Source organism: Neolamprologus brichardi, chromosome 7 (assembly GCF_056152115.1).
Source record: "Neolamprologus brichardi isolate AB-2024 chromosome 7, ASM5615211v1, whole genome shotgun sequence".
In the NCBI taxonomy this organism is placed as follows: domain Eukaryota; kingdom Metazoa; phylum Chordata; class Actinopteri; order Cichliformes; family Cichlidae; genus Neolamprologus; species Neolamprologus brichardi.
The window spans coordinates 30,083,492-30,100,409 of NC_142110.1; the positions used below are offsets into that span (position 1 = coordinate 30,083,492).

A 16,918-nucleotide genomic window follows, 5' to 3' on the forward strand; every position below is an offset into this window, starting at 1 on the left:
CCGGATATACCAGCTGTTACCTGCAAAAATGTTACAAAGAGTGTTGCATTTTTGTGTGTGTTTTCCTCTCTAAATGTTACCCCTTCTAGTAGTTAAAAGTGAACTAGCATTGGTGTACGTGCTGGAGTAAAAAGACAGCTGTTAAAAGTGTTAAAAGCAACTGGAAAATAAAATCACAGTTATTTCGTCTTGTATATATGTGTCTTTAATATCCGAAAATTACTACAAATGTATGACTTTAAAGTGAAAATTTAGACAAAGGACTTTTTCTTTATAGCCTCTGTAAGTTACATTTTTTTCCTCTTAAATATACACCATTATGATGAGAGAGTAATATTTGTTATGATGATATAGTAATATTTGTATAATCAATATTTTACAATATTTAAAAATATATATATTTAAAAAATTAGAGATAGATAGAGAGAGAGAGAGAGAGAGAGAGAGAGGGGGGGGAGAGCACTTGAAGGAAAAACAGGAAATAAAAACGAAAGCATGAAAACAAATAATTAAAAACATTTAAAATGTAAAATATGTATGCATTTTAATAACCACAAAACCTATTAACACCTAGAGTCCCAGAGAGCAAACGCATACGCAGGGGGTCACGCGGTTACCGTGGTAACACGCGAAGCAACGCAGAGCTAATACCATAGCAACGCGTAAACAATAAGCTCCGAGGCGAAGGGGAGAAAATGTCAGACAGAAGACGAGGAGCGGAGGAAGTGGAGGAGAGGAGCAGTGCTGAGGAGGACGAAGAGGAGGAGAAGTCTGAGGAGGCTCTCTCCTCCTCAGCAGCTCCCAAGAGAAATTCTGAACCGCCACAAGCGCAAACTCTGTCTAACATCCCCGAGGCGGTGGACGACTTCCTGAGGAACTTCTTGCGCAGAGCCGGCCTGACGCGGACTCTGAGCCGCTTCGAGGTGGAGTGGTACGGCTCGGCGCTCATGCGCCTCACAGACACCCTGAAGACCGTAGCCACGGCGGCCCCGGGGGTCTACTTCATCCCCGATGCTCTCACACACCGACGCCTCCTCCAGAGCGAGCTTGAGGCGGTGCGCGCAGAGACGGAGCTACTCAGGGAGGAGGTGCTGGGTGCAGGAGCGAGCCTGGTGAGGATACAGAGGGAGCGGGACTTTCACCGGCTGCAGCACCAGCGAGTCTCCGAGGACAAAAGGAGGCTCACAGAGGACTTCAAACAACTGAAGAAACATCTGCAGTCGTACGACCCCGTGCTCAGGCAGCTGGAGGAGAAATACCAAACAGCTCTCAGGCAGAAGATGCTCCTCAGCTTCCACAGAGAGAGACTGCAAAGCAGCACAGACCCTACACCAGCGCAGGTGAAGGAGGAGAGGAGGAAGGAGAAACCACCAGCAAAGACCACTGCACACCTGAAGGACTCGGAGTTCCCCCCCTGCAGTGGGCTCCCAAGGGCCTACCTGGAACAAATGAACTCTCACACAGGGAAAAGCTTTGCATCTTTCAGCCTCGCATGCTCTACAAGAGCGCATCAGCAACCAATCAGCTGCATCGACCTGCATCCAAGAAAACTGATCCTTGTCTCGGCCAGTGACGACAGCACCTGGAGATTGTGGGTTCTCCCAGAAGATAGAGAAAAGGTGAGAGGATGTGAAAGCTCTAAGAGGAGGTGGGGAGGTGACATGTGAGGGTCACTCTGATCGGATGATGCACTGACGTGTGATGTCACTTACTGTGTTGCCAGGTGGGTGAGATGCTGCTGACCGGTGAGGGTCACTCTGATTGGCTGTCCGGTTGTAGCTTTCACCCTGATGGATCAAAATTAGCGACAACCAGCGGAGACACGACAGTAAGTTGGTCCTGATGACAACACAGAATAAACCCACCTCATTGGTTACAGATGTGTACTTCTTCCTGCAGGTTCGGCTCTGGGACTTCTCTCGTGGCTGCTGTGTACTGATGCTCTCTGGCCATGCCCAGCCCACCTGGGCATGCTCCTTTCACTCATGTGGTCACTTCCTGGCCTCCTGCTCCGCTGACAGAACCGCCAAGCTGTGGGACCTGAACAGCCAGCGCTGTCGCCTCACACTGCGCCAACACACCGCCTCCGTCAACAGCGTCTGCTTCCTACCTTCCTCCAACCTCCTCCTCACCTGCTCCGCTGACAAAACCATCGCCCTGTGGGATGCCAGGCTAGGTGTCTGCACCACCACCTTTCTCGGACATTATCACCCCTGCAACCATGCTGCCTTCAGCTCAGCGACCAGCATGGTGGCCTCCTGTGACTCTTCCGGCATCGTCAACACGTGGGACACGAGAAAACCCACATCGCCGATGGCCGCTGGAGACACCGGGCCACTTAGTGCCAACCAAGTGGCGTTCAACCACTCAGGGAAGATGCTGGCGGTTGCCAGCAGCGATGGTTTGGTGAAACTGGTGGAGGTAGACTCTGGCAGTGTGAGCAGCTTGGAGGGCCACAGGGACAGTGTGCAGAGTGTGACCTTTGACCACAAGGGGGAGACTGTGATCTCGGCAGGGAGTGATGGGAGGGTTAACATCTGGTCGTAACATAAGATTTCTGATTGAGTAGTGATCGATATCTGAGATTGACGTGAACTTTTAGTTGTATTAATCAAAGAAGTGACAACATGGAGGTCGTAAACCAAAACATGTTTAATGAGAGCTGTGCAAAGCCAAGCCAAGCAGCTAGAAGCACACATTAAACATCAGGTGTCTTCTTCACCCCAAGGTGAATAAAAATACTTCCTGCATCAGAGGGTTAAAGTTCCTCTGTGCCAGTATGAGTCCTGTCATCCTGAGGATGGAGGTGGAGGAAACACCATCTGGTTTCATGTCTTTGATGTTTGAAAAGTGAAACTGATGCAGTACTATGAAACTGCATTCTTTCTTGACCCAGCAGGGGGAAACTCCTCTGATCAATAAATAAAGTCTGATTGTTAGTCCATGGGAAAATTGCCTTACTCCTGCTCTGACCTTTGCGTCTTTCCTGATGGTTTCATCCTTTAGTTGAAAAATGATAATTTTCTAAATGATCATCCCCTGGTTTTACTGTCAGATTCAAATGACCAGATTTTTTTTTTTTTTTTGTATTATGTACATTTTTTGTCTGTTATGGCTGTATTGAGTGTGCATGTGAGGACGGATGACTCACAGCTGCAAAACAAATCTACTTATGGTAACCTGAACCTGAAGATGTATGAAGAACAACTCTGAGTGAAATGGTCTTTATCTGACTTACAAATACAATCAATTGAATGTTATCAGAGTATCATTTAGCGTGTATATATATAGAGAGATCTGTCTGCTAACAGTTTTTGGGTTTCCATTTGGGTGGATCTACAAATTGGCATCCTTTTTTTTTAAAAAAGCCATATCTGACAATTGTAATTTTTATTCAGTTACGACACACATTTACCGTGTCACAAACTTTTCCCCTCCTCTGCAAAAAAAAACCCAACTCAAGCAAAAGAGACAAAAACCATTTCTTCAAATCTTTCTGCTTCTTTTTTTGTTAGTTTCTATGATATTCGACAAAATCAGCAAAGGTTGTTAATTTTGGTGACTTTTAACGTTCCCTGATAAAAAATGTTGTGCAGTCCCAGATAAAGATAGACATCTGAACACCCTGGTCCCCCCAACCCATGGCTCAATACTTCAATTTTCAATCCACGAGTCTTGAGTCTTGAGAAATTCAGAAAATCGGACTGGATTGTCACAGTAGTACACGTTGTGCTTCCACATGTACATATTTTCTACAGCAAAGGCAATTTATTGTAGTTTTACCTGCAAGGAACTGCAAAGCTATCACTGACAACAGCACTGATGATCTTTCTTCCCTCTGGCTTAACACTGCCCGGTAACCACTTCATTTTCAACACGAATGAGTGTGTGTAAATCTTTATGGCACCAACAGTCTGTCTACAAACAGAATGAAACCCATCAATACAAAACGGTCTGTGCACCAACAAGCATCAAGTCCATCCATCCATACTGTTGCATCCACAAACCACTGAGACACATTCAAAATATAAAAGATGTGGCATATTTTTCTCGTCTCGGAGTCTGTCTGTCCTTCACGTTTTCTTCTCTTCTTTTAAATTATCGCTGTGTTCTGACTCTTCCTCAGAGTCTGAGAAAGAGAACAGTCCAGGAAACTTCCTGACTCTAAAGGTTTAGGGTATAGTTTAAACTGAGTTGTATTAGTGTTTAAAAAAAAAAAAAAGCACTTTCTTATAAAAAATACACAAACACAGTGCAGATACTATTGAGGCTTTTGGCACAGCGAGCTTCCTTTGAATGTTCAGTTTCTGGAGGGTTCCTGCTGAGAACAGACCAGTCTGTCGACAGATGAGGACGAGTAGCGCCCCTCGTCGTCGTCCTTCTCTTCCTCTGTCGCTCTGTGTTTCTGTCTGGGTTCTTCCACCAGCATCTTCAGGCAGTTCAGATGATGCAGAGCTCTGAGGAGGAAAAACATGCATGCTTTACTCACCCTAAACTGGAGTCAAACTGATGTACATACTGTGGTGGTGGATGAAGATGCGTTTAATGTCACACAAGTTTTTGAAATCTTGTTTTTGAACTATTGGGCTTAGAAGAAGAGGGTGAGGATGAGGAAGAGGAGACCCTATGGGAATGAAAGTGCAGGTGTGTTCTCCATGGATGAGGACTCTGTTTCTTGGGACTGTGAGCCACCACCACCTCAGCTATCTGAATGCCAACATGAGAACTGAGGGCTCTGAAGGACACCGGATGACTTGTCAGTCACTAACTTACATCCTGTTTTATGATCCTTCTTTTACTTGAAATGTAATAATCACTAGGGCTGTTCGATATAATGATATATATCGGGTGACGATATAAAAACGTCTATCGTTTCATATTGCGGCAAAATATAATGTTAATTTATTATATTTACAATATTTATTCATCGTTTTGATGGTCATTGTAGTGGTTATATTAATTTGTTAAAGTTCTCTCTTTCCCTTATACTTAATATGACCACACTACGGACGGACAAGCGACTGTTTTTACACGTTGTCGTTAGCAACCACGACGGTAAAACAATGGCGTGGCTCCGTCGTCCGCTTGTTGGTTTTGCATATTAACCTTTCACAATAAAGCTCAAGGTCCTGTTGAGACTTTTCAAAATAAACTAAATCCCGTGAAAGAGTATGCAGTGTTTACGGATGAGAAGCAAAAAAGAGGTGTTAGGTACTAAAAAAATAAACCTTAGACTCAAACATTAGAACAGGCTTTTCCCCGCAGCATGTAATAAATATTCACAAAGAAAACGGCGGCCGTTACAACTTGTGTCTAAAAATGTATAGCTTCATGCATCGGCTAAAAGTCATAACTCCAGGTACAAGACGCCCAGCTGAAAACACTTCATGCAAGTCGAGCTGCACGAGATTCACAGAATTTACAGAAAATTTTACATTTTTGTGATTTACATCGTTATCGGGATGATAGAATTCTTATATCGGGATATGAGATTTTGGTCTTATCGCACAGCCCTAATAATCACATTTGACTCAGTAAGACTTTAAACTAGCAACAGAAACCATAAACTCATCGTGAAAGTGTTTACTAATGCTGGGCATACACGGTGCGATTTTTGGCTCATTTTGAGACAATTTTTCAGTCGTGCGACCGTTTTGGGGATCAGCCCGAGTTTCGCCTTCATCGTGTGTTGTGCATCGTGTAGTATACGTGGGGTAACAGAAGCGATTAACAGCCCACGACCAGCTCCCAAATAATCAATCGCTTGGTCGTAAGAAAATCAAACCTGTTTGAAATCCTGTCGGCCGTCGTGAGGGTGTCACCGCAGCCTCTCACACTGCGCACGCACAAACACAGAAATGAAAGGGAAAAGACAGAGTAGCACAGCAGTGCAGTGTGTGATCTGGACACAAGCGATGGGGTACAACTTGTAGAACTTTGGAAAGCTCATCCGAGCCTTTTCGATGTGTCCTCACAAAATTATCACGACCACAACAACCGTGAAAATAATTGGATGGACATTGCTGCTCAATCACAGCTGACTGATCAATGTTTTTCATTAGCAATTTAGCAAAGTTGACGGTGGCAGTGTGTGTGTCTGTGTGAGTGAAAGACAGAGAGGGAGAGCAAGAGACAGATTTTCTGTTATAACCTTCATATTATGGACGCACAGTGTGAGCACTCAGGTCGCATCAGAGCATCGGGCCGTATAGTGTGAGACCCTGCAACGTGACCTACGGACTTCTAACCCCTGCGAGTCAATCGTACAGTTTGAGCAGGAGCTGAATAACGCAAAATCGCAGTGTTTGCCCAGCTTAAGGTAACAGGTCAAGTAAGATGTTGGGTCACTTTCTCATAGACTTCTACAGACTCTGACGTGTTTCAACAGCCATAGATGTTGCCCCCTGTTGGCCATCAGAAAAAAAGCAGGATTCACACCCAGAAGCTGACTCTGTCTTCTATCTAAAATCTGAAAGTAGAACAAAAGGACTTATCTTGGAGTTTTCAAAAATACATTTTAATTTATTATTATTATTATTAGTAGTAGTAGTAGTAGTAGTAGTAGTAGTATTGCTTTGCATCACCAGTGGTTATTCGGCCCATACTCACTATGAGTTACTAAATGTCACTGAGTTTCTAGTTGCTGGCTGCCACATCATTGCTAGTTGCTTCCTGTGTGGACCCCCCTTGACATAGTTTCTAGTGACTTTTTGAGTAAAACAATACTTTTAATTTTTGCCTGAAGCAAAAGTGGTGTCTTTGATGCAGTTGTCTTTAAACTGTAAGCACAGGTTATCAGTCCAGTCTCCACATTCTTTCTAAAGGGACAAATAACTTGACTGGAATCAGTTACCTCTCTAGTGATGGTCTACCAGGAAAACTCTGAAGCTCTTGCAGCTCCTGCAGCTCTGCGTTACCAACAGACCACTGGAACACAAACAGACTCTTAATAATTTAAATCTTGTTTCCTTAAACGTTAAACTCAGACACAGATTTGCATTTTATTATCCACTTTTTCTAAAGATCTGTATTAAGCCTGCCTGGCTCCTTGTACCTGTGTTGCTGATGTCAGCAGCCACTCTGAGAGAGTCAGAGCTGCTGGTGGCTGTTGTTGTCGCTGAAGCTCCGCCTCCACAGCCTGCAGTCTGAACAGCATCTGTTTCAGAGCCTCCACCGGACCAGGCTGCTTCCAGATGCTGTTTTCATGACTCAAATCCTGGGAATTCACAAACAAGAGGGGGATATTACAAACAACACTAGCTTCAGAAACAACTGTTTTGCCAGTAGATGTAGAGAAGGCCTTCAACTGAGTTGAATAGCACTCATTTGTTCAGCCTTAGGAAAAAAAAACCTGACAATGTGGGCTGATCTGGTTTGTAAAAACCCAATAGGCTCTCACAAACCTTCTGCAACACATGTATGATCACACCAGCGAATCTACTGAATAACAGTGGGACACAATGAGCACAAGCTAATACTGTATACAGATGATGTGATACTTGTTTAATACAAAATTACACAAGTTAGCTCAAGTTATTACAATAAAACCGAAGCAATCAACACAACTACTTTTTACATGAGAAGGGCCACAACTTTTGAAATATTACAGTTTAATTTGGTAGAAAAAAAAAATCACATATTTAGAGACACAAATTGTGCAAATGATGGAATATGAATAAGTTCTCATAGTTATGTGACAAAAAATATTTACAACCCATCCAAAACAGAAATTCAGAATTTACTTTATAAGACCCCCAGTGCTAAACGTATATTTAATAGGTAAATTATTGTGTTTAAAAAGAAAAAATGAATATTGCCTAAAAAGCCTTTAAATTCAGCCAGTCTAATGTGAATACAAAGAAAAGCTACTGTAGTGAGTCAAAGAGGCTCACTGCAGTAGGAGGCCTTGTCCACTGACCTGAAAGCTTAATGTGTTCTGGGCATCACTCAGGAGGCGAGAATAAATGAAAATCACACAATTAGCTGACATTGTAGAACATGACAGTAAACCTACCTCTGCTCCCCTGTCAGTCAGCTCCTCTGTGCAGCCTCCTGCTGCTGAGTCTCTGCAGGGTTAAAATGCCACCACATATATGAGTCTGTGTGGAGTTGCAGCAGATCATAACACACCAGAAGTGTAAATGAGTCTTACTCACAGAGGACAGTGTGAGGGAGAATGGTGCAGCAGCTCCTCAGTTTTCACAGGACTCACTGACAACAACAGAAACAAAGAACTGATCGGATACCTGCTTCATTTCCAGTGTGTTGGTAGTAAGTTAAAGTCTGCTTAAACAGTCACAACGAGAACCAGACACAGCTGTGCTTTAAAAAAAAACAACAACAACAAAAACTTTGGTATAAGTGTTATTCAGTGTAAAAGACTTCCTGCTCCTTTGAATGAATCCCGGTTTTACCTGGATCTGCAGGACTCTCTGCTTGTCCAGAACTCCGAGACAGAGAGTTTAACACCTGGTCCGCCTTCTGGATCAGAGACTCGATCCTGTTGTCTGACAGGTGGGAACACACATCAGAAACAAGTTTAGCAAAAAACAAAAACATCAACAAAAAAGAGAAAAGTTTAAAAGAGTGAAAGGTTGTCATAGGAGGTGTGGTTGAAAGGGGAAAAATAGGAAAATAAGACTATATGAATTGAATTTGGCCAGTCTCATGTTCAAGAGGATCTTCTCTTGTACCTCTTGACCACTTTCTGTACAGCTGCTAGTTTTAGATCTCTGTTTAGTCCCAAGTTCCAGAATTGAGTCAGTCCCCAACAGTTCTCTGAACTGGACATCTGAACCCTGTTTGTGCTGCTGGAGCCATTTGGAGCATCTAATATGGCTGCTGTGCAGTGTGGAGATCAGGGAAATATTTTACGGCTACTATTCATAACCATCATTATTACCATTACATTAATTATCATTTCATCAAAGCATTTATTCAATAGATCACGCATACTTTTAGTTAAGATTATTACACACACCACTGAGAGCTTCTGTCTGGGAAAAGGTTAGAAGCGCCAACGGGCGGGGTGAGGCTGAGTACGTTGGAGGTCGACACACACACACACACACACACACACACACACACAGACAACAGTTGGGCTCATGTTTAGGCAAGGAGTTCGAATAACAGTTTGCAAATTCCTGTAGCTGCAAAAGTATGCTCCAGGAGATAAGTGAGAGTCGGCACCTGGCCTCGAGACGGAGACAAGGCTCTTTCCATATATGTCTCTATAAAATATTATTGTATGTGAATTGTATCTGTTTGACGCATGAGGGGGCGTCATAAACCAAACCCTGATGGTATAAAACAACCGTTTGTGTATTATTGGGCGGAGATCGATGCTGTCTGCGGGCAGTATTCATCTCCCCAAGCGTGTGTTCATTAAAATCATTGTTTGACCGAAGCTCTTCTGGACCATTATTGTTTTTGTGCTCACCTCAATATCTGAACCCGCAAAAGCAGTTAATTGTATGAACAGATTGTCTAAGAAGACTGGGGTCTAGTGAAGGTGAGTGAAGGATTGTATTTGGGTGTTACTTGGCACTAATTAGCAGCCATCTCCGTCAGTGTGATGCACTCATACAGTGCTGATATCTGAAATGTGGTGACTTCAGGCTCTAAAGACAATATGTTGGCATCTGAAGCAATAACACAACATGATTTTAAACTTTTTAATGACCTGCAGGAACCCTGTTTTGCCTCTGTCATGGTCACTGGGTCTCTTTTGTGCATCAAAGCAGTAAACCTTTAACTGTACTTTAACTTTAATTTATATTTTCTGAAAGTCACACGAATAGAGATCTGAAAGTTATGTTTGTGGTGATTTACAGAGAACAAGAGAGATAAGATAAAACTTTATTAATCCCTCGGGTGGGTTCCTCTGGGAAATTTGTTAAAGTGTCAAGTCAGGAGCGGGATTTGAACCCACGCCTCCACCCGGGAGTTGGACCTTGAGTGACCGCATCTTAGACCGCTCGCCCATCCTGACAATGGACTCGGAATGGACAATGGACAATGGAATTCCGGACCTATTTTGTTTACACCTCGAATTTTTAACATTACATACTCAAACACATGTGTTTTTACCTTGGTACATGTTCATCACAACATCTGAGCTCTTCCTCTCTGTAGTGAGCAAAGAAATCTGTTCAGCAAACTGAAGCCTGAGGTCTCTGAGCGCCTGCTGGCTGCCAACCTAAGCACACACAGAGAAAACCTATTACTTAATCAACTGACCGATGAAGCTCTTTTTCTGCCTTTGGGATACACATGTGACAGAATGTGGTTTATTTAGAGCACTTGACCACATCATAAGGCGTTCTTTAACACACAAAGAGTCCAGAGGAAAGCACAGTGACACAGAAGCTCTACAGTCTTCATGAACAATGAAAGCAGCAGGACCATACAACTGACAGTTGCGCTGCAGCTGCTTCTCTCACCTCTGCAGGTGTCTGGTCAGGATCTTCATCTTTCTCCAGGTCTGCTACCCAGGATGGAGCTCTGGTTCTGGGAGCTCCAGGTGGAAGAACGTCTGGAAAAAACAAACATGACCCTTTCAAATAAATAGAAAATAGTCATAGTTTAATGGTGAAATTACTTCCCTGGGATAGACTCCACCCACCCAGTCCTTTACAATAGCTCAATATCAAATTCAACATTTCCCCTCACTAGATCAGTTTTACTGACCTCCAAGAAAAGCTCATATTTATGACTCTACACACTGATGGGCTGCTAAATATAAAATAATAAAGAATAACCTATTAATAGATTTATCTTTAACATTAATAATCACAATCTGTTAAATGATGATGAAATACTATGACATCTTGGAAGGTTTGTGCATATGTAGTCGAGGAAGCTACCGTGGTCGTCCCACAGATCTGACTGTGCAGGCGGCTCACTGAGGTCACACCCCTGGAGCCAGGCTGGGTACTTCAGGTCGGGCACACTGGTGATTCCCGAACAGTCCAAGTCAGCCTTGTTACTGGTGAACCAGTGAGGGAGGTGGAGCGACGAGGATGCCGGGGCCTGCTCTGATCTCTGAAAAGGGGAAGCAACTGTGTTTATGACACTGCTACAGTCTCAGAATAATCCAGAAAAGGCAGTGAAGGTCACCTTAAAACTGCTGATGTGAGCACCTGGTTTAAACGTGGCGGCCCTCGGCCTGTCTCTGCACCTAGGGAGGAGGGCAAAGTAATAACCTGTAACTCAGATCGACCAGGAAATATGCCTGGTCGATCTGAACGAGAAAGGAAGCAGTTCAAACCTGGAGCTCCTGGACGTCGTGGGTGGAAGAGAGTGATGGTGGAGGAGTCTACAGGTAGATGAGGGGCAGGGCTGGGAGGTTGCAGGCCAGGACAGGAGGTCTGGACCAGCAGAGGAGAGGAGTGAGGCAAAGTCATCACTTCTGTTATTACTAAATCATCTATGGATTATTTAACGTTGATTATAGAGTCTGAGCTGCAGAAGTGATGCGTTTAAAGGCAGATGCCAGGATGTTTTTAGGTAAAAGTGGTGGATTTAATGACATGGATGAAGACTACATTGTAGATGTTTTTAAAGAACTGGTATAAGAGCAGATTCTTGATTGTCACATTTAAAAACTTCAGACTGAGAAAAATGGTGAGGGATGCATTTACTTCCAGCTCCACATTTTCAGTCTTGGACTCTACTAAATCACAGATCTCTCCTGTTACTGACATCATACAGATCAAAGAAAACTAAAAAATGTACAAACACGTGTTTAAGAGTTTAAAGGTTGAGGATGACATGTATAAAAACCTTGGATGAAGGCGGTGGTGTGGGTGACGGGCATCGAGCCGTCGAAAGGGACGGACAGCAGTTCATTTGTTGTCATGGAGTGCCTGTCCCAGTTAACGCGGTGATGGAGGGGGCTCACGGGGAGGTTCAGGAAGTCTAGCTCTCTCTCGGTCAAACGCTCCCTAAGAACTGAAACAAAAAGAGAAAAATGCAATGTAGATGAATCACTCAGATAACATAAAACCACAGAAGACATAAAAAGCACCAAGATATATCAACATTATAAGATACCTGATCCTGAGCAGGACCTACCATCTTTGTTTCTGAGCGTGCCGACTCTGTGCCTGCACGGAGTGGAGGGTAGGCTCTGCGGCAGAACCAGTTTTCCAGTCAACGATGAGTCGCGGTTCTGACGACTCTTCTCAAAGTCTTTGATGTAAGCATCCAGAGCCGCCGAAGCCGAGTCATACTCCTGCAATCAGACAGTAGTGTAGGCTTCCTGTTTTAAAATCCTCATCACTAAAGTTTTTGATAAGAAAAGAACAACAAATTTCAGACTTTTTAAAAATGTTTTTCCTCTCACATAAATGTTTGAGTTTTTTCTCAAAAAACTGTTTATCTATGTTTCTTTCTCATACATTTGACACTTTTTTCTTTTTTCTTACATTTCCAGTTTCTTCCAATTTTATTCAAAGATAAATTTGCTTTGCAGAAAAACTGCTTGACCTGCAAATTTGCAGATTTTCTTTTTGTGAATTTACCAATTTTTTCACACTTATTTCTTCTAATAGATTTGCTACTTCTTTCATTAATTTTATATTTTTTGTCTCAGACATTCCACGTTTTTTTTACTTGTAAACTTTTTTCTACTGTGTTTTGTGATTTTACCATTTTTCCTCTTCTCATATATCTCACACACTTCCTCGTGAACTTCATATAAATTTACCCTTTTCTTTTAAAACAAATTCACATATTTTTTCTGAATTTACCAGTTTTTCCTCAGTGTTTTACTGGAAAATGAAACAATTTTAAATTCTGTCACAATCAAAAAGAGAACATCATCATTTGTCAGGAGAGAAGCTCTCCTGATAAGACCTAGAACAGAACCCAGAAACAGATAAAATAACAAAGGGGGATTTCCTCATTCTGTCCATTCCTGCTGTGGAAAGTAATCCCACCCACCCTGTCTTTGTATCTGAAGCTGGTGTCGTGTTGAGGAGGCAGCAGGCTGCTCCTCAGGTAACCTGAACTGGACAGTAGGGAGGTCACCGTGGACTCTGGTGACAGAGAGTGGCCAAACGGACCGCTGTACTCCATGCTGTCAAAAAACAAGAAGAGTACATTTTAAATCGCTAAACTTCGAGGGAATAATGGTTAAAATGTTTACAGTGGTGTTAAAACTGTTATCAGCATTTGTTTATTTACAGCTGACATGCCCAATCAGAGCCATGCCAGCTGTGATTTAAACCTTCCACAAGTAGGCGTGGAGCTACCTGTGCAAAAGCAGCTGTTTGAGACGTTAGAAAGCTAACCACCTTGCAGAGTATGTGTCAGGTTGTCAGTGGTAGCTTTGCCGGTTTTCGCTTTAAACAGGACAGTAAAGGGCTTTCTTTAGACTGCGTTTGTTTGCTAGCTTGCCTTTAGCCGAGCTCTGAGCTATGCAGTAAAACAACAACAAAAAAACAAAACACCGAACAAAAATAAACTAAACAGACCGTTACATGGCAGATTTAAACCCCATACGTACAGTAACAGTTTAGTGTTTATACAGAGTTTATAACGTGATACACAAATGTTTCTGGCTCAACGTACTCACAAATATCGCAAAAGTTTTCTCACTGATGTTAAAGTTCAACTTAGCAGCGCTGCTAGGGTGTAAACGGAAATCTGAACCAGGCACTTCCTCAAACTTCCTGAATCTTTATCAAATAAAACAAATATAAAACACTCATACTTCTACTCCGAAATGCCTCCTTTTCACTGTACTCCGTGCCCAACCCTTTTGCTTATGACGCTAGCAAATTCAAAGGATCCCGGGTAAAGCTAGCTCAGTTAGCCGGAGCCACTTCCGGCAGACGCTGCCACCAAACTCCGTTAAAAGAATCTGGTCATTAATAATAATCATAGTATCGGTACACACGTGCTTCATATATAAGTACGGTTTACACAGTTAAGGTGTGTTATGATCTTAAGAAAGTTTCGGCGTCTGTTACAGACAGATTAATATGTTTAACTACCGCCATCAGTGGCTTATCGTGATGCAGAAACATGGTATACATGAGTGAAAGAGCAAATGAAGTTTACATTATATTAGAACGCATAATCGTTTGTGTGTGTAAGGTATGCCGAATTTAAAGACGAACTCCGTTGAGTTATGAAAACATTAAAGTCCACATGAATGCCCCAAAAAAAGAGAAGAAAAAAAATTGTCTTGTTTTATTTCTAAAATTAAATTGTAAGCAATTGCACTGACGACAGTATAATGATTTGGTATCACCGGAATTATTATTATTTCCCTTCTTCCGTCTCTGAGTGCGCCACAGTGTCTGAGGAGGTGTTAGTGAGAGTAGGGAATGGAGAGGAGAAACTATTGAGACTGGAAAAACAGCAGTCAAGACTCCCACACAGAGCTGAAATGGGGGGTGGGGGGAATTATATACAGTTTAATGTTGGGTTTAAATTATTAAATTGAGATAATTATGATAATCTACCCCCACCACCACCACCCACCCACACACACACACACACACGAGAGTTGAAAAGACAATATTAACACGACACAACAAGAGTAATAAAAAAATAATAAACTAATAAAGCTTTCGAATATCACTGGTAGCAGGACTTAATTCCTTCAGATAACTTATTAACGTGATGTTAATTTACTGGACGAATTAAAGTACATCTAGCATATAACCATTTTGAAAAGATCATGCTCATTTTTTGTTAAAAAACTATTTTGTTGAAATTCACCAATGTATTGTGTATTTATTTCGGGGGGCACCATTAATTTATACTAGGCTGCATATTTAACACCCTGTTTGTTCCTGTGATAACTTCATAAGCAGAAGGGCACGTCTTCCTTTTCATCACTACTGGTTTACTTACATTGTAAAAAACGCTTTTACAAAAAAATCCGCTTTCACTTCTTTCCCAGAGAGAGCTGTAGATTAGCCATGTTGGGACGACCAAGTATTTATCCGGGGTTCCTGTCTCTGCTGCAGGCCCCTTTAACCCAGAGTTTGTGACGTCAGTGAGCCAGGAGGTGTGGGGATGTTGAATAACACAGAAAGAGGGATCACTCCCCCTGAAACTGCAGGCACCAGAAAGCATCAGCATAACATGTCAACACACACTTGTTATCGCATAGACGAAAATATAAGGCCATCTGGGAAATTAAAAAACAAACAAAAAAACAACACAACAAAAAACAAAACAAGTGTAAGCAGAGGTATTTTCCTCTTAAAAGGAGTTCTTCCTCCCTAATTGTTGCCAAATACCACTCATCAGGAATCATCTGATTATTGTGTTCTGGCACCAATCGGGGTTGGTGCCAGAACACGTGGATAGGGTAGATAACCAACTTTTTTGCCTCTTAGTGGACCAACCAGAGCTTCACAGAAAAAAGAGGACAGAGGACACAGAGTAGAGAAGGGAGCGATAGGATGGGATAACTGTAAAGTCTGAAAAGCACAGAGTGTGTTTGCAGTGACACTTTTCATAGTTTTTAACACTCACCGCATGCCTGCCCCTCTCTCTGCTCGACCATGAAACAGTTTCAGATGTCTGTGATTCATTTTTGGGGAGTGAATGTCTGTAGTCTAAAATGTGGAATCAAAAATCAGTGGTTACCTCCATCTTTAATATGCAGTCTATTGTACTCCCATAGTGTCATGGTTGATTAAGTTGATCGGACCTTGAAAATATTGGGTTATATGTTTCCATGACGAATTCAGTTCATGGTTGTTTATTTATTTATCTATTTTTGCAAAAAAAAAAAAAAAGACTTTCAAATAATATTCAATTTTATTTTGAAAACAATAATTTATTATTATTATTATTATTATTATTATTATTATTATTATGATGATGATGATGATGATGATGATGATGCAAACTTTTACAGGTTTATTCATATCTCAGACTATAGACGATTGAGTCTGTTTCACCTAAACTTACACCGAGTGAGTGTTCTAATCTCAAGACGATCTCTGGGGGAGTGTGTCTGTGCATGTGAGCGTGCGCGTCTGAGTTTAATCGCGGTGTGTGTGTGTGTGTGTGTGTGTGTGTGTGTGTGTGTGTGTGTGTGTGTGTGATATCTCAGACGTCACAGCCTGCCGTTGGTCCAGTTCAGTTCAGTTCAGTTCACTTTAGATCAGATCGGATCCCCGGATGAGCCGTTGCTTCTCTCAGGAGGTAAACTGAAGTAAACCCGGACCTGGAGGCGGTTTAACCCGGGACAGCCCGAACCGGAACACTCTGTTTGTTTCTGTTCGACCCAAAATAAGCAGCATAAACAAGCAGGGCGGAGGGAGTGGGAGAGCCACCGTTAACGTAACGTCCGTGACGTCGCTCCGCTGGTTTTTCACCAGCACGCCGCGCGTCTGGGGGGTCCACGCCGGGATTTACCAAGTGATCGATTAATCCGACAGGAGCCTGAACCGTGGGATCGGTACGCGTGCTATGATGGAGAGAAAGAGGACGGACTGTCCCGCTCTGCCGCCCGGTTGGAAGAAAGAAGAAGTGATCAGGAAGTCCGGGCTGAGCGCCGGAAAGAGCGACGTCTACTACTACAGGTAGCCCATCACACTAATCGATCAGTGGTTACACAGCAAACCGATAATCAGTCAGCAGTTCGGCTGTGGTACCAATGCTGACTCTGGACTGTTTGTGAGCTCACCTCTGTTCACACTCAGTGGAGCAACCACAGGCTCGGCTTCAGTCTGAGAAGTTACAATGTAGTGCACAGTAGCAAAGTAGCCAATCAGAATTCATTCTTAATAACAGCATTACAACAATGTAACAGTGTCTGTATGACCAGAGTTGTGGCAGCAGGGGGCCAAGAACAGCTGGGTGACCGAAGCAAGCCAAACCTAAGTGCTTGAACATTGGTGGGAAGTTCATCCAGATATTGAGATTACAGTGGACACACCTCATA

At 42.7% G+C, this 16,918-nt stretch overlaps 3 protein-coding genes across 12 annotated transcripts in view; 2 read left to right on the forward strand and 1 right to left on the reverse strand.

Annotated features, from left to right (window-relative positions):
* Positions 1-655: 655 nt before the first annotated feature.
* spag16 (sperm associated antigen 16) lies at positions 656-4,048 on the forward strand. Its single transcript, XM_006782109.3, has 3 exons — positions 656-1,619; positions 1,724-1,828; positions 1,900-4,048. Exons 1-3 carry the CDS (start codon positions 696-698, stop codon positions 2,545-2,547), a joined length of 1,677 nt encoding a protein of 558 aa, XP_006782172.1. The 5' UTR covers positions 656-695; the 3' UTR covers positions 2,548-4,048.
* On the reverse strand, positions 2,635-15,220 carry c7h18orf54 (chromosome 7 C18orf54 homolog). 10 transcript variants are annotated; one of them, XM_035915681.2, is made up of 16 exons: positions 13,580-14,178; positions 13,299-13,346; positions 12,946-13,081; positions 12,076-12,235; positions 11,785-11,952; positions 11,270-11,369; positions 11,119-11,179; positions 10,866-11,043; positions 10,443-10,534; positions 10,090-10,198; positions 8,415-8,507; positions 8,157-8,211; positions 8,015-8,066; positions 7,055-7,216; positions 6,854-6,927; positions 2,635-4,457 (listed from the first exon to the last, which is right to left on the reverse strand). In XM_035915681.2, exons 3-16 carry the CDS (start codon positions 13,078-13,080, stop codon positions 4,301-4,303), a joined length of 1,596 nt encoding a protein of 531 aa, XP_035771574.2. In that variant the 5' UTR covers position 13,081; positions 13,299-13,346; positions 13,580-14,178; the 3' UTR covers positions 2,635-4,300. The 10 variants fall into 10 exon arrangements, with proteins under 10 accessions (XP_035771574.2, XP_035771567.2, XP_035771553.2 ...); XM_035915674.2 differs by having other exon boundaries at positions 13,257-13,346; XM_035915660.2 differs by having other exon boundaries at positions 13,257-13,414.
* Positions 15,221-16,031: 811 nt separating this feature from the next.
* mbd2 (methyl-CpG binding domain protein 2) overlaps positions 16,032-16,918 on the forward strand; it is a 31,475-nt gene continuing 30,588 nt past the window's right edge. Inside the window, exon 1 of the mRNA XM_006782108.3 lies at positions 16,032-16,556. Within this exon, the coding sequence (XP_006782171.1) occupies positions 16,444-16,556 (113 nt within the window). The 5' untranslated portion in view covers positions 16,032-16,443. The remainder of the gene's footprint in view (positions 16,557-16,918) is intronic.